The sequence below is a fragment of the Lolium rigidum genome, chromosome 1, assembly GCF_022539505.1.
Source record: "Lolium rigidum isolate FL_2022 chromosome 1, APGP_CSIRO_Lrig_0.1, whole genome shotgun sequence".
Taxonomy (NCBI): Eukaryota; Viridiplantae; Streptophyta; class Magnoliopsida; order Poales; family Poaceae; genus Lolium; species Lolium rigidum.
The window spans coordinates 45,661,908-45,678,926 of record NC_061508.1 but is presented as its reverse complement, the minus strand read 5'-3'; the positions used below and the strand labels follow the sequence as shown (position 1 = coordinate 45,678,926).

Genomic DNA, 17,019 nt, shown 5'->3' with positions numbered 1-17,019 from the left:
GCTCCTGTACCGGACCGAGGGACATCCTCCAATTTATGTGTACTGACCACCAATTTTTTTTCGATTTTTGCAGATTTGAGGTGAACAAGTGCTGAGATCAATTTTTATTGCGACCAAGGTTCGATTCTTGCGAACAAGTGCAGATTTGATGCAAAATATGAGATATGAACTTGGGCTATGCATACTTGTTGTTCATAATGTTAATGCTTCCATGTTGATATGAATTTGTGCTATTTGTGAGACATATTGTATCCACTTTGTGCTATTTGTGCTATTACAGAGGTTATATTGTTCAAAGTAAAAAATGCTCTCATTTCTACACATGTGACATCCAAACAGGATTTGGTATTCCATTGAAACTTGAATTCTGTAGCTGAATACCACGCGCATCCAAACACTCTTTATGGTATTCCATTGAATTGGTTGATTTGGTTTTCCATTGACAATTCAATTCAGAGCCCAATTCATTGCAACCAAACACTGCTCTTAGAGCATCTCTTAAACAATCACAAGAAGCCAGTGAAAGATTTGGTACGAAGAACATAATAAGTGTTCTTAATATTTTTTGGTCTAGGCAATGGAATGGAACTAAGCTCTTAGAGCATCTCTCACCGCGTCCCCAAAGCGGCCCCCGAATGGCGCCGGATCGAGCATTTGGGGGACGTGTTTTCTTCGTGCCGCGTTTGGGGACATCGATCCCCAGCCGCGTCCTCTAAACACGGCCCCAAACTTTAAAATAATGCATCTGCTTTTTTGTATTTTTATTTTAATAGATAGAAGAAATTGTAGGTACGGTGAAGACTTCAAAAAATATGAACTAATTTTCAAAGCGGTGCAACATAAATAAATTACACATAAAAACTTCGAAAAAATAAATTAATTTTTTAAACAACTTCTTCTTTGATGGCCCCGCCTCGTCATCCCACGGTAGCACATCCTGCTCGTCAGCTCTTCCGAAGAGCCGGTGTCGTTCGACGCATCGGAGGAACTTGTGTCCCCCTCGTCGTCGACGGTGCTCGCCGGCTGCGCCTTCGCCTTCGCTTCCGCTTCCGCCTCCGCTTTCGTCCGGGCCCTTGCCTCCTTCTTTGCTGCCGCCGCCTCCTCAACCTCTTCCTCCTCCTCCTCGTCGGCGTCCCAATCCTCCTCCTGGTTGTCCGTCGGCAGGGCTAGAGCTGCTAGGCGTTGCAACTCTGTCCCACCAATGGCGCCATCCCGGCGGCTTCCCTTGCTGTCGGTGTCCGATGGCAAAGAGAGGTTGCTCATTGTGAGAGAGGAGAGGAGAGATGAATGGAGCTGGCCGGTTGTAGATCGGAAAGCGCATATGTAGGGGTCTTATTGAGCGCGGATGAATGGCGGCGTAGATATCGAAGAGAGCTGTGGTTGCTCTTCCGTGGAGTTCACGCTCCATTCCGGCGGTTCACGCGTCGATCGACGCAGTTGCCACTGCGACGGTTCCCCTTCCCGGCAACTGCACCGTCACTAGGTAGGCGGCGGTTGAGCGTCCGTTCGTGAGTTACTGACGTGTCGGTCCCACCACTCCTCGCCTCGCTTCTCGCTGTGTCCGGTGTGCCCGGAGCATCTCCTGTGGACCGGGGACGGGCTCGGGGCGCCGGACACCGTATTGGGCCGCGCCGGATGGAAAGAGTCTTTGGGGCGCGTGGCTGGGAATGAAATTTGTCCGGCACGCCCCAAATCCCTTTGGGGGCGCTTTGGGGGACGCGGCTGGAGATGCTCTTAGAGCGTATCCATTCGCATCCCCTAAAGGCCTTCCCAAAACCCTTGGGGGCTTCTGACAAAAAAAACGCCTACTCGTAGTCCTTAAACGTTATTTGGATCTAGCGTGGTGTGAAAAAATGTCCGACGTCTCTAGGTCAACCCCGCCCTGCACGTGTGGCCATGGGAGCCAGAAAGAAGCCGATGTTGGATACCGACAAGAGGGTCCCACCAGTTAGCGACCCGGCTGCATTTGCCCCTCTGCCACATTGCCTCTCGCCCACCTGACCTCTCTCACCCCCGCCAATTTGGCACCGCCGGAGCCGCCGCTGCCATCACCCCTCTCGACAAGGATAGTTCAGCACCGCCTACACCGACCCTAGCCTCTGCCCTACCGCCTCGGCTATCGTCCTCGCCGCACCTCGCGATGTGTGGCAACCTCACACTGTAGTGTGCATGAAAGGTGCTCGGTGCTTTGCCTAGTTAGGCTTCTTTGCTAGATCTTGTTGCTCCCGCCGACGAGTCGATTCATTTATCTGTTGTTTCGTCCATAGGCTATGGATAGCGATGGTGAGATTATGCATGCTTCTCTTGAAGAGATGAAGAAGAGCATTTGACCATCCTTGCCCGTCTTCTACAATTGCAAGCGGCCAAGTTGGACAATCGCTCCAATTCATATGACTACCTTTGCATGGTTGAGTCATAGATTTTGCAGGGCAGTGGGTGGTCACAGTGGGTGCACCTGACTATCTGAGAGGACCCAATGAAACATAAGTAAATTGTATCATGACACAAAACGCACAAAGGGGATTTGCAGGGACACTTCGAAGCATCAACTGCATGCGTTATTTATGGATGAACTGATCATTTTCTTGGTATGGTTTGTGCAAAGGGTATCATGTATATTGCAGTGTGGTGCTTGAAGCTGTGACTAATTAGGATCTCTGAATTTGTCACGCTTTCATTGGCATGGCGGGGTCTCACAATGACATCAACATGCGGCAACTCTCACCGGTTTTTGCGAGAATAGCCAAAGGTCTGCTCATGCTCCAAAGTGCAACTATGATATCAGCGACCATCAACATACCAAAGGGTATTGCCTAGTCGATGTCATATATGTCTCAGCTGGTCAACATTTGTGAAGACAATCTCCAAGCTTCAAGATCAACAAAAAAAAATCTCACTTTGCTTCGCGGCACGAGTTTTGCAGAAAGGATGTCGAGAGGGTATTTAGGGGTGCTCCAATATCTTTGGCGATTGTCCTGATACCCTCCTGTCACGTAGTCTCAAACTGGAGATTATGCATGCTGGTGTGATCATTACAACATAACCGTCGAAAGTGAACGTAGAGATCTGACTGCAAAGGATGATCATCTATATGATCACCAAGGTCCTCTTGCCATTGTCGATCACCAGCTGTCTGCGAAGTTTGCTAATTTTCTCTCCATGCAAAAAAAGTCCATGACGAAATTGTTTATCACCGGCTGGTAGGAAGCACTTGTGGCTGTGGGCGATCAAAGGAGCCGCCGTCTCAGTCTCTATTTTATTTGGATTGTATAAATTATTGCACTTCATTTTATTTGGATTTTATGTATTATTTTACATGTATTTATATTATAGTAAAAGAGTCGCAACGCGCTCACTCCCAGTATTCCGTTATCCTTCTACCAATGCATCAAAATGTACAACTATTTTTTTCGAAAGTACGTCAAAGACGTACCATATCTTTATACAAAACATAGGTTTGAGTACAAGAACACGCTACCACAAGTAGCACATACACCACATCGGCTAGTCCGAAGACAGTCACCACCGACAAAACAACAACAACACGAAGAACCCTACCCTAAGCTAAAACACACAAAGCCGCGTCTCCACCGACGCTAGACACCTCCGAAGCGCAACAGCTCCAAAAGGCCCTCTTTGTCAACGCGCCAAGAAAGGGGAAGATGGCGGAACTTGGAGAACCCAAAGAAAACATCATCTTGGGGATGCCAGCAATGGCGTGCATTGCGCCCTTGCAGCCAGCCTCGGATAGCGGCGAACACCGGAGGAATGCACCAGGACCTCCAAGCCGTGTCTCGAAACGCAAAGCTCCCAACAGAGGAACGGCGTCGAGGACGCTGCCATCGCGTCGATCCAAAGGATCTAGGCTTTCGCCTAGACACAGCAACCAAACCAGGCGAGAACACGAGAGACACCGACATGCCTCGGCGATGCCTCTAAAGAGGGGCACGACACCCGCGGGCGTCGTTGCCGCCGGCCCAACGAGTTGGGCAAGACCTTCGTCCGCATCGTCGCACAACTCCGAGCCTCCGAGGTTTGGGGCAACCCTGTCCATGGAGAGACACACCGTCGCCACCGCAGCTCCACAATATCATGGTCGCAAAAAGTCGTGGTCTCCAGCACGACGGCCGAAGCCACCAGCTTCAGCCTTGACGAAAACAGCGCAGCAACTCCCCACCACCTCCGGCGAAAGCCAGGCCGTCTCCGGCACACCCGCTCCAGGCACAGCCAGCAGATGACCAGGCCCAAAAAAACTCAGATCTGGCCCGAGAAAGCGCAGATCGAGCCCGCCCCAACCACCAGCTCCCATGCTGGCACTACCGAGAGGCCTCGCAGCACGTCCCAACGCCGGGGCGGACGATCTACGCACCAGGGAACTCCGCCCTGGCAAGGCGTCCTCCGCGCCGTCGCCCCCAAGATGGGGTCTTGCGCCTCCGCCTCCCAGCTGCCCCGCCGCACCACGACGCAACCACCGGGGAGCCCCGCTGCTCGACCCCAGCACAGGGACGGCGGCCGATGCACCCGGGCACTCCGCCCAGGCCACGCATCCTCCCGCCTCACCATCCCCAAGATGGCATCTAGCCGCGCCGCCACCCGGCCGCTCCGCCGCATCCTCCCTCTCCTCTCCTTGCTGCCTGCCAAGTCGAAGACCGCCGCTCGTCCGCGGGGACCGCGATGCATCGGCGATGACCTCCAGAACCGTGCCGCCATCCGCTCTTCGCCACCACCTCGCAGCCTGGTGGCGTCTCCCTCCAAGCCAGGGAACCCACCGGGGCGCGCCGACCCTGCCCACCGCCTTCGATGGCCGGGCGCAGCCACCACCAGCGCCGGCGGCAGCCGGGAGGAGGAGATTCGGGGGCTTTTTTGTTAGGTTTTGGGGCTCTCCGGAGCTGCTCGCGCGAGAGCGACCCGGGAGATTGGGGAGCTTTTTGGTTATGAGCTGAACTAGAAGTAGAACCAAACGTACAACTTTTGAACGCTTAAGAAAGAGGTTTCGCCCACTGACATTTATCAGTTCAGTCCACAGACATACTGGGGTGACAAAAAAAAAATTTGAACCAATCCTTTCTGTTCCACTTGGTTGATTCCCCCAACCAGACACCCACTTCACTAAGAAAACTCCCGTGTAAAAAATAATGAATCGGTCCATTACAATCAGTATACAGAAAAAATCTGATCTCATCTGTTTACATCGCACAAAAAGGTACAACAAAACAAGGACTTCCTCTGCCGACTATTTACACAGATGCACAAAAAATATAAGATTTAGCAGAGCATGAAACATGTAACCAACTCTTCACTTTATATATTTTAAACTTACAGAGGGCAACTAATTCTGTAGATACTGTCATCATTTGTTTGACCACTGGAATTCGATTTCCAGGTTCCTATTTGCACCGCTTTTGCTCTCCGGTAGCAAGGTGTACTCTCCGGCAACCGACCCCAGCATGACAACCCGGTCGATCTGGATTGTCACCTTACCAAATGATTTCTGCAAACAAAACGATTGGAGCGCTTGAGAATGCAAGTACAATGGCACAAAAGAGCAAAGAATATGGAGCAGTAAATATAAGGCATGTGTCCCATTTCAGTACCTTTCCGAATTTGCTGTTGTTTTTGCAAGAGATGTGAAGCTTCTGGCCTTTGGGAGGGCTGTCAAACGCCCATGCAAAGGCTTCGTCCCATTCGGGTGACTCGCCAGTTGAGACAATCTGTGCATTAGTATTCAATGTCAGTTATGCGAATTAACTTTGTTACAATGTACGCATGAGTACAAACAGGAAAAAAGTCAAATATAGCTACATCATCGCCATCAGTTATTGTCAGTAAGGAAATAAACTAGCTAATTCTTATGCTTCAAGTTAAGCACCAAATGAAAAGCCACTATGATTAGGAATTCCGAAATTTATAATGCTCAGGCTACTAATGTTGGAGATTGATGCAATGTATTTGAATGTTATATTGCCCACAGTTGCAAAAAAAATACAGACCCTGCAGTCTACTGTTGCTAGGCTAAAGTAGAGTCCGCTTTACATCAGCGTCACTGTACCACACTACTAGCAAACCCCTGATAGGCCTCAAACCCTATGCCATGTTTGGAGGAGGGGTGTTCCTTGGTAAGTTTAAGTACTTAGTTCTGATTTGAACTAACTACAGAAGCTTTACCAAGAAATACCTCTTTGAAACATCATAGGCTTAAATAAATACTTGTGGAGGTGTGATAACTAGAGAAGTAGTAGGATCCATAAGACTATAATTAGCCCATAAACCAATGTCCAAGCTTGATATGAACTGTCGAACTATCTTGGCTAATACTAAAGCATATAAGTACTCATAAAAACTAATAATTAAGAAAATATACAACATTAAAAATGCAGACATAGCATGTTTTTTTCTTGTGGGCGTGGGAGTAGTAAATTGAGATATGGACCTATATCTCTGAAATGAGAAGCACAAACATACATACCTTTGTCAGCCTTGCAGGATTATTTCCAAGAGTAAGCTTGCAGAATGCACTAGCATTTCCCACAGACTGTTTCAGATTGTTGCCACGCTTTATAGTAACTGTAAGTGTCCCAGGCAAGCACTGAAGTAGAAGCTCTGCCTTTTCTTGAAACCGTGGTGGGCCAGACTGTATCAAGTACTGAAGTAGAGGAATTGCCTCTGATGCAGCAACTGATTGAGCTTTAAATACTTCAGCTGGGCAAGCAGTCCACGCTTGCCTGAGCAGATAAAGTGAATCCAGTGCTGCTTCTTGGGTTGCTTCAGAACCAGTTTTAAGGGATGTTACAAGATGCGGAATGCATATTGTAGCAGGCTCAGTGACTCTCAAGCGAGGGAAGTTGCTAAGTAGAGCATTAAGCGCTTTAAGATACTCCTCGTTAGCACTCCCAGATGCCCATATATCCTTCTCGATTGAAGCTGCATGCAGAAAACCATTATCAGGTACACAAAGTGAACGCCAGGTAAAAAAATAAGCCACATTTTTCGGTAGAAAAGCACTAAAATATCTTGGGTAGAAAAACAATAAAACAGGTAGCGAAGCACAAAGAAAGGCTAATTGTTTTACCAGTTATAACTCTGACTGTTTCACTTGTGGCGTATTCTTGGATAGTGTGATTATTGAACAGAAGTTTGACAAACATTGCTGCCTGAACAGACGTGTCAGGATTGCTTGAGCTGATAAGGTCCAGCAAGACCTGGACGCCACCAGATTCTGCAACCGCTCTTTTATTTGCTCGGCTATACATGACTAGATTCTGCAAGGCACAAATGGCCACCACTTTCATCTCTTCAGTTGGCTGGTCTTCAAGAAGATTGACCAGAGCACGGCATGCTGCAACGGCATCCGTCGAACGAGCAAGACCTTCATTCTGGAAAAGATCTCCAAGAGCAAGAGCAGCAAGCAACCTTCCCTGTTGAGACTGTGTTTGTGGATCCAGAAGGTACATGGACAAAGGTGCAATAGCATTTTTAGCAGCCTTGGCCTCCCTTATTCTTATATTGTTCAGCAGTGCCTCAATGAGTCTGGCAGCAGCTTCCTCACACTGATGACTCCTCAAGAGATCCAGCAGAGCTTCTACGGCACCACTTTCAGCCATTGCTTCTGCACTTGTTGAATCATCACTCTCCAATACAAGCAGAGCATTTAGTGCACCCACAACGGTACTTTCAGTCCCTGATCTAAGCAATTGCACTAGAACCGCAACTGGAACCTCAAGGAAAAACTCAGTACTGTACTGCAAAATGCTAGACAGGACAGCTGCTGCAGATTCCCATACAACATGAGGCAAAGGTGGATCAGTTTGCAACAACACCTTGGACAACTCAAACACACCACCCTCCTTTGCAATTGTATTTGGCCAGGCTAATGCAAGGTTAGCAAGAGCTTTTATAGCTCTCTGCTGTAGATTTGGCAAACCCGATGAGAGAATTTGAATAAGAGGAGTGATGGATTGCTCTGCTACTGTATCCTTCTGGAGGTGTTCTTCCAGGAGAAGATGAGATAGAAGCTCCGCTGCTAATTGTTGCACAGCTGGTGGAGATGAATTCAGTAAAGTAATGACTGGCTCAATTGTTTGGCGGGGTGTCAAGTTATAATCAGCACGGCATTCAGGATGCTCCAAAACATTGACAAGAACCTGCAAAGTGCTATACTGCCCCTCTGGACCAGTGTCTGCCTTAGATAGCAGAGAGAAGAGAGGCTGTACTACTTTGGCTGCAGATGGACCCTTTGCTATGCTAGCATTGTTTGTCAAAATCCGAAGCATTTCTGCCAATGCAACGCAAAGAAAATCTGGAGCATCATGAAGAATATCAAGAATGCTCTCAATTACACCAGCCTTAACCATTTCCAATTTGCAAGCCGGCCTATCCTTTCCAATCTTTACCAAAGCTCTGGCAACTGCCTCATGAAGCATGAAATTTTTTCCAAACAAAAGCCCAACAAGGGGAATGACTGCCCCATGCGCTGCCACTAATTCGGCGAGTTGCTCATCATCCAGAAGCTTATCCAGTGCACGAACTACAGAAAGCTGGGCCGGGTTAGCTTCACTAACCAGTAAACTGACCAAAGGTTCCACACAACGGGCTGCAGCCATTGTAGAACGTATCCTTGTATTTGCAAACAGGACACCGCACAGTTCAGCAGCATCACCTTTCAACTCAGCTGAACAGTCTGAGGACAGAATCCGGCACAGGACCTCCACTGCGTTCATCTCAACATCAGCAACTGCAAGTGCTCTTGACGGGTTGTCACAAAGCAACCTAATAAGTGCTGATATAGCTGCATGCTGCTCCCTCTCCATGCCAGTACTCAACACTTCTACAAGCGGCTGAATAGCTTGTCGAGCTGACTCACTGTTCCTGACATGGTCAGCACAAAACAAGCTTTCTAATGCCTTTGCAGAACTGTAGCGTGAATTTCTTCCTCCTAGACGAAGGACTGCCACAAGCTGGTTTACAGCACCAAGTGCTGATTCATGTTGCCTTATTTCTGCAATACTAAAAAGAATGCCCAACAACTCAGTTGTAGCTTCTTCTGTTGTGTCTTGTGGACTAAGTGATAGGTATTTGGTAAGTGCTTCTAGGATTCCAACTTCAGCCATTAGGAGCATGTTTGGGGCACAATCAACAGCCAACTGTGTCAGAAGACCCAATGCCAAGAAAGGAGCACCAGGTCTTTCTGGAATGGGTTTAAGTAGATCAACAAGAAGAGGAATTGATTTTCTGGAAGTTGAACCAACCCTGATATCATCAACTCTGAATAGCTTCTCCAGCGTAACTTCATCAGGATTATGCACCAACATGAATTCCTCTGATAACTCCACAAGATCAGCTATATCAACATCCGCACATCCAAGCAAAGATATAAGTCCAGTGGCAGCCCCAGAATTAGCAACAGCCAGAAGTGTTCCTCTGCTACCATTGCTCACCAGACTTGCCAAAGCTTGTGCGGCAAAGTACCTGTATGCTGGCTCATCAGACCTTAACAAGTTTGAGAGCACAGGAATTGAATGCAACGCTGAATTAGACCGGTTCATCTCTCTTTCTTGAAATAGCAATGCAAGAAGTAACGCACAGACCCATGCGGTACTATCTTCTTCACCCTGATAAAAGCATGAACATACATTATAAGCAGTCCCAGTTGAAAAGATATTAAAAACTAGAATAGCTGTAAGAATCAAGACAATGCTTTATGGATACATAAGAAAATAGCAAATCTGAGTTCAAGTAGATATTTGCACAGTGGATCTTTCCTCATCAAAAGGAAGAATTTAGGGAAACGAACTGGTCAGCTGCAGCCCAAAATAATGCCAAATTATTAACAGACAAGCAATAATACCATGAAAACTTTCATAATGCTGTCATGTTATCCAGCCAAAAATCCTACAATCTTGCTGAATTTTAAAGTATGTGAGACATCGAAGGAAATACAGTATCTTTCTTTATGAATACCAAAATAGGTCTTCTATCCCATAAGAATTTGAGGGCAGTGCAAAAGTAAGATATATCATGGTCTCCAGAACTATTAGACTAGTTTCAAAAAATAATAAACAGAATATATCATGCAGATTAATGGAAGTTAGATGATAATTGCAAGTGTGTAAGAGATACTAACATTCAAACAGAAATTAGCACGCATACAAAGAAAAATGAAAAATCCAATAACTAGCATTCACATACCACATATAAGAATGCATTTTGAGAAATCTTCTCGTTGAGCATTTCAACCCCTCCAGCTTCTAGAATTTCTGCTCTTGTTTTGTTGTCATGGCGAGTAAAGACAGCAAGTAGCCAGAGTGGAATCATGTTACCCGAGATTACAGCAGTGGGGCACGCCAATTCAGCATCGTTGTTATTTTCTTTAGAGCATCTGGAAATCTTAATGTCTGCTATGCTTTCACCATCCCCATTTTCAGAAGGTAAGTTTGTTGTATTGATCATACCAACTAGAGAATGGATTAGCTGAATGTACAGGCTTGAATCACATAGGATCTCTATCTGCTTCTGACAATGCTCTTTTGCTGCACAAGCAAGAAGAGCACATCCACCAACTTTAACCTTCAGAATGTTGGAACCAATGATTCGGCGTGCCACTGCTGATATGCAGCCTGGGATTTCAGAAACCAAACCACCCACAACATCATGTTGGTCAAAACAGAGCCTTGACAGTACTTCTATGGCTTTATCTTGCAAGGAGGGCACTGCATCAGCTACACAAGAAACAATGGGAAGTATGGTGTGGGGATTTTCTGCAAGAGCTGCCCAGGGAGCCTTGGTACGCCCACTTGACACCTTTGATCTTGATAAAAGCACCAGTGCATCGAGAACTTCTGATGTCGCGGAAACATCACCATTCGCAGCTTCCAAGAGACCAGCTAGAGCAAGGACAGCACCAGAGCGGTTTACAGTATCTGAGATAAGCTGGTTAACGGGTCGGCACAGCAAAAGGCGAGCTATTGCTGCTGCTCCATGAATTCTTCCGTCAATAGATCCCTCCTTAAGAACACGTGTTAAAGGGAACATAATTTCTTCAAAAGATACTTGAGCTGCCAATTCACGATCAAGAAAAAGGTTTGCCAAAGCTCGGGTTGCTTGCTCTGCTACTTCAAGGACTGTAGAACTTGCAAGTGACACTAGTGGAGCTAATGCATCCCGTCCAACTGCAGCAACCTCCTTATTTTGTTTGACTGACAGAAAAATGGCAGCAAGGCAACATGAGGCCTCCATTAGTATTCTGTCAGACTGTGTGTCAATCAGTTTCATGACTGACATAAGTGTCTTCAATGCAATGTGTGTTTCTCGCAAATCTTTGCGGCAATGGAATAGACCAGCAAGAGCAGATGCTGAGTTAGCCTGAGTTTCTTCTTTAGGGGAGCTTAAAATTTTGATCATTGTCTCAACTGCATCATTTGCAGCACTTCCTTCATGCAGAATATCATTCAGTGGTGCAACAGAAAGCAAGCTTTTCAAAGCATCAAGAACATAAACTTTTGATTCAGGCTGTTCACTTGTCAACAGAGCAGATAACTGACTAATAGTCCCAGTATCTGACTTGTGGATGAGATGATTCAGTGTTTTGGATGCTATTTCCTTTCCATTGTCACTTCCGTTCTTGAGAAGCCATAGTAAAGCAGGAACTGCATCGGCACTTTCGACACATGCTCGTATGTCTTCACTGTGATTGCACAAATTACCAATGATGGTTGCTGAATCTTCTTTAGCTTTGGGAGAACCAGTTTCTAATATTTGAACAAGAGGAGGTATGCCACCAGCAGCAGTGATAGCCCATTTGCACTCATCATTCTCCTTTGACAGAAGGGCGAGCAGAGCAACGGCACATTCCTGCTGCTGTTCTGAGGATAGACCAAGTAAAGAAATCAACAGCTGAACACCCTCACGGCCTTGCAGAGCTTGCCATAAATCACAATCCTTCTTGCAGAGAGCAAAAAGTGATGTCATTAGGTCATCTTGCACCTCAGTACCTGCCATGGTTATCAAACCAACAAGCAAGCGTTTTGCATCAGAATCTGCAAGTGTCTTGCAGAGAACTGTGTTGCTGTACAAACTGGCTAAAGCTTCAATTACACGCTCCTGTACAAGGAAGGGTGCCTTGGGCTTAAACTGTTTCATCAGTGTCTTCTCAATGACTAGCGGGTCTGAAGCACTGATTGATTCTGCATTTGTGTCATATATCATTAATGCTGAGGCTAATGCACCAAGAGTGTCAGCAATTTGTGCAGGGGAAGAGCATGATTCAAGACTTTCACCAAGGCTTGAGATTACATAAGATAAACCACCGGAAATATTTGCTAATGCACACATTGCATTTTCTTGCAGTGCTTGGGCAGATTCTCCTTGCATGAACTCTTTTGATGGAGCAATAGTAGCATTTATAAGAGCAGGAATCCCATTAGAACTAGCTATCTCACGACGAGCTTCTTTACTCTGTGCAGAAAGGGATTTGAGAGCACCAGCAGCTTCTGCTCTAATTGAAGTTTCATTGCCAGGACCAAGTAACTTTAGGAGCTGTTTTGTCGTTTCTCCTGATAAAACTTTCGAACAAACTGATGAGTCTTCCATCATCAAAGCCCCAAGAAGATTGCACACATTTGCTAGAGTCTTTGTCTGTCCAGAACCAACCAGCTTTATAAGTATATCAACTCCACCACATTGCACGGTTGCTGACCAAAACTTCTCTGTGTTTTTTGACAAGTTCTTCAGTGCTCCAGTTAGCAGGCCATCCACCAAACTCTCATTCTTGAGGCTAACTTTGAGTTGCTCCCACAGTACTGGAACAACATTTTCCGTTGAAAATATCTTTGATCCAACATGATCCCTTATCCCACCTTGAGAAACTGCATATATAGTTTTGGCAGCTGCAGTCTGACTTTCAGCTGACTTCGACCTGAGAAGAGCAAGCAATGGAGGGATGCAACCACCAAGCAGAACCTTCACCCTTAGCTCCTCTTCCTTGCAAAGAGACCCCAGAACAGTAGCAGACAGCATCTTAACTCCAGATGAGCCAGACCTGAGGAGAGAAACAAGTGTAGGAACAGCCTGTGAATGTGATACAACAGCTCCAAATGCAGTATCACGCGTTTGAACAAGGTCCAGTAACTGCTTCAATGAGCTTTCTTTTTCTTGAGAGGACGAAGAGCTCTGCCGCAACTGCTCGATACATTGAGCAACACTTGAAAGTGTCTCCTCATCCTCCATATTGACTCGGTTCCTGCAATTACCAGTAATAATATTAGTTACCGTTCGTAATTTCAATGTAATACAACTTAGATGAGCATATTAGTTTATCGGAAGTTCACAACTATGATACTGCCTCCAATCCAAAATATAAGTCTTTTAGGACATTGACAGTCTTCCAGAAATAAAATCTCGAACAAGCATCAAGAAGATATGAAGTACAAACCCACAGGGCAAAGGGCAAAAAGAACAAAAGCGAAAAGGCTATGAAAAAGACACAGAAGCCTAACTAACCAGAAAAAACAAAATATAAGTTATTTTCAAGGTGGTACTTTGACCAACTTCCGTATAAACAGGTTGCCTCGCATAAAAGTAATTATACACTGTAAAAGTATATTTCATGATATCTAGGGACAAGATTTTGACGTTTTGAATGCTAATAATTGTTTTCTTATAGATGGTCAAATTTACAAGTGCTTGGTTGGTAAAAGTGCTAAAAGGAGTTATATTTTGGGTCGGAGGTAGTAGAAGATAGCTTAACTAAGGTGTACTTCATATTTCCAAGAATATTTGGAAACAAGTAATCTCCAGTAGGTGATATGTTAATATGCTAGAACATATTTACTTGGAGTATTATCAACCTGGCCCTTATTAGTACTGCTCAGTTTGCATTACTACAATTGTAAGGTTGCACTTGCCTCTCTGCTCCATGCTTTAATACCTAGGGTGTGTTTCAATTTTCCCAAGGTTGTCCTACTGACGATTTGGCTAGCCAAAAATTTGGTTGAAGTTTTGCTTGCCCAATAAAATTTTGGTTGAGGTTTTGTTTGCCCAATTAACAGCAATTCCTAGATCATCTTTTGAATACTTCACAGTTGTTGTACTAAATGATGTTATGGAAGAAAAATCCAGGAATGCAACAGACATATATCTTCAAAGTTACGAAAGAGAGACGAACAAAAAAGATGAGGAAGGAATAGTGGAACTTCTGTTGCTGTAAATTCACATTCCATCAATCATTATCATGCTAGTATTTAGCAGTACAAAGTACAAACAACGAAGTAGAATAACAACTTACTTTCCCATTCTCATGACTGAGACAGGAGTTGGCGGCTCAGAATCTTGAACTTTGTCCCCGTGCCTTTCCTGTTAATAGTCAAGCAGGAGTGATTAGCATTAAAGATGCCAACATGCAATTTTTTAAACATTGCATGAACTGGTAGCATTTCATTCCACAAAGCATTGAACACCATAAGTACTAGATTTAAATGAAGCACTGCATTCAAACATCTATAGCCATCATAATACTTAACCGTGCACCAAATCACAACAGTGGGCACAAAGATTTCAAAACATAGGTCGCATGCTCAAAACGATGATCATGATGTCAGATAAATCCCATGTTTTCTTTTCAAAGTCAAAGAAAGATAGAAAACAATGTCATCCTCGATGTGTAAGAAATGACAGTTATCTTCACGCACAGAAGTCTCAAGAATATGTATCTTGTTGACGAAACTCACATGGTTACGGACAGTTCAAAAAGAAGTATAGATAGTATGACAAACAAATATGCCTATGAAACCATTGTAAAAATATGTAGTGATCACAACACCATTATGTATCATAACAAGCACTTATCAGGACTCCCTCTGATTACATGAAACCATAGCAGAACTTTTTTATGGCACGACTCCATTTACTTTCGAAGTTCTAAAATGATTATCTAGATTATAGTTTGTCAAATTACTTACCTGACATGACTTTGTTATACGTGAAAAGGTAAGATGGGACAAGAAAAAGGTACAGGAAATTGCGGCAATGAAAAAACATTGTATTGTCAAATCAAACATAGGCCATTACAAAAATGAACCTGAGATTTCAATACATCACGACCATGCAAAGAATGAAGTAATAAAAATCCAGTCATTCAACCAGTTCTTTTCTACACGAATTTGTTTAATCCAAATTTTCTACATGCATACATCACAGCAAAGTTTTCCTATGACGATAAATGTAAGCAGTAACACAATACATTCAGCCCATTTTTGAGCATCACTTGTGTGAACATATATGGCCATGACCAGAAGAATGCTAGTGTCAATGCCAAGAGTACAACCCAAGTAACAGCTTCCTACCTCCTCGATCTCAAGATACGGATATTGAAAACAATTGTCCACACAAAAAGTTGGTAGAGCTAGTTGAAAGGCTTGTAAGACTACAAGTCAATTAGAACTCTAACGTTTACGATTCGACCAATAGGGAGGGAGGACCTGTACCAAGTAGACCGAGTACTGATCTCACTTTCAAAGAGTATCCAACTACTGTATCTAACCATTGGTTTAACTAATTTAATGTCCACATACAAACCCAATACAGACCCAGGTAATTCCTTTTAAAAAAGCACAGTAGCAAGATTACAACTGAAGAAAGACCCGGAGGACCTGTTTGGTTCCCAGCCACACTTTACCAAGCCTAATTTTGGCAAGTATGGCAGCCACAAAAGTGTGGCTAGGATTTTGGAAGCCACAAAGTGTGGCAAAAGTTGGCAAAAAATTCACTCTATGACAAGTGGGCCATATGAATAGTGAAGTATGGCAGCTCTAAAGTGTGGCAAGAAGCAAACACATGCCAAATTGCCAAACTTTGGCTTGGCAAAGTGTGGCTGGGAACCAAACAAGCCCGGAAAGCGACAGGCTGCCAGCCACAGTCTGTCACTAGCTCAGAAGCACAGCATCCAAGAAGAGGGCACCTACCAGATCTGCGCCGCCGTGGCTGCCGCCATTCGTCCCATTGAACCTCCACGTCAATGCCGCCGCCATCTTCTTAGTTGTATGTAAACCCCTCGCCCTGAGCAGATCAGAATGTCCGAGCACTCAACCTGAAACCGACAGAAAGCAAAATACAGCCGCGTCAGATCCAACGGATGGCCAATCCAGTGAAGAGGACTGTGGTGCTCCGGGCAGAAGTAAGCCCAGATTCTGCGTCGGACATGGCTAGCTACCGATGCGCGACCCCAGATCTAGCCACCGGTGGATGATTTAGCTACTGCCGCCAGGCGGATCACGCACACTCCCCCATTTCCTAAACCAGCTCCCCCGTGAAACCGCTGCATTCGACGCTGATTATCCCGCGAATTCCCCACGCGACCAACGAGATCACGCACTCTTCTCCGAGCTCGACTGAAGCAAACACACTAGCGCCGTCCCCAACCAACTCCGACAAAACCAACACGGTGAAAAACCAAAGAATCGTCGCGGAGGAAGGCAGAACCAAACCTGACATGGAATCGGCGCTGAGATTTTGCGAAGAATCTCTGGAACTCGTCCCCCTCCTGCTACGCGGCCACTGCAGATCCAGTGGGGAGGGAGGCGCTGCCGATACGCATGCGAGGCGTCTGTTACGCTCTCGTTTTTCTTCTTCCCTTGCCTGCTGCCCCTGGCGCGGAATTAGCGCTAATTATCGGGGGCTAAAAAGGGGCTGGAATTTATATAGAGAGTGAGCTTCCCAACGACCGCCGACAGTGGCAGTGGGGAGCAACTTGATTTGGAACTTTGTACTGGCGCTTTTGCGCCATCACCCTCCGTATGTTTACTATTTGTAGACATGGATTATTTTTTTCTGCACATCCAAGAAGTGGATGAAGATGAGAACTCATCACAGCCGGAGGTGGAAGCAACTTGGAGCTCTTCATGATGTGAAGGGAAAGAGAGCTCCTCGGAGACACCACCGATCAAATGAGAAATGGATCGACCAAACATTTCCTTAAGCTTGATCCACATCTCATGAGACAACTTTCGCTTTATATATATCAAGAACCTA

The 17,019-nt window shown here is 45.4% G+C and overlaps 1 protein-coding gene across 1 annotated transcript; it reads right to left on the bottom strand.

Moving 5' to 3' along the window:
* Nucleotides 1-5,105: 5,105 nt before the first annotated feature.
* On the bottom strand, nucleotides 5,106-16,652 carry LOC124685279 (protein CELLULOSE SYNTHASE INTERACTIVE 1). The gene is made up of 8 exons (XM_047219613.1): nucleotides 16,476-16,652; nucleotides 15,954-16,078; nucleotides 14,279-14,346; nucleotides 10,186-13,234; nucleotides 7,070-9,608; nucleotides 6,467-6,921; nucleotides 5,595-5,711; nucleotides 5,106-5,491 (listed from the first exon to the last, which is right to left on the bottom strand). Exons 2-8 carry the CDS (start codon nucleotides 16,017-16,019, stop codon nucleotides 5,351-5,353), a joined length of 6,435 nt encoding a protein of 2,144 aa, XP_047075569.1. The 5' UTR covers nucleotides 16,020-16,078; nucleotides 16,476-16,652; the 3' UTR covers nucleotides 5,106-5,350.
* Between the last annotated feature and the right edge of the window lie 367 nt (nucleotides 16,653-17,019).

Coding starts and splice junctions, on each gene's coding strand:
- LOC124685279 (XM_047219613.1), bottom strand. CDS start 16,019: ATGGCGGCGGCATTGACGTGGAGGTTCAATGGGACGAATGGCGGCAGC. Junction 5,712..6,466: donor ATCCTGCAAGGCTGACAAAG/GTATGTATGTTT, acceptor ACTAATGCACAG/ATTGTCTCAACTGGCGAGTC. Junction 5,492..5,594: donor ACAACAGCAAATTCGGAAAG/GTACTGAAATGG, acceptor TTTTGTTTGCAG/AAATCATTTGGTAAGGTGAC.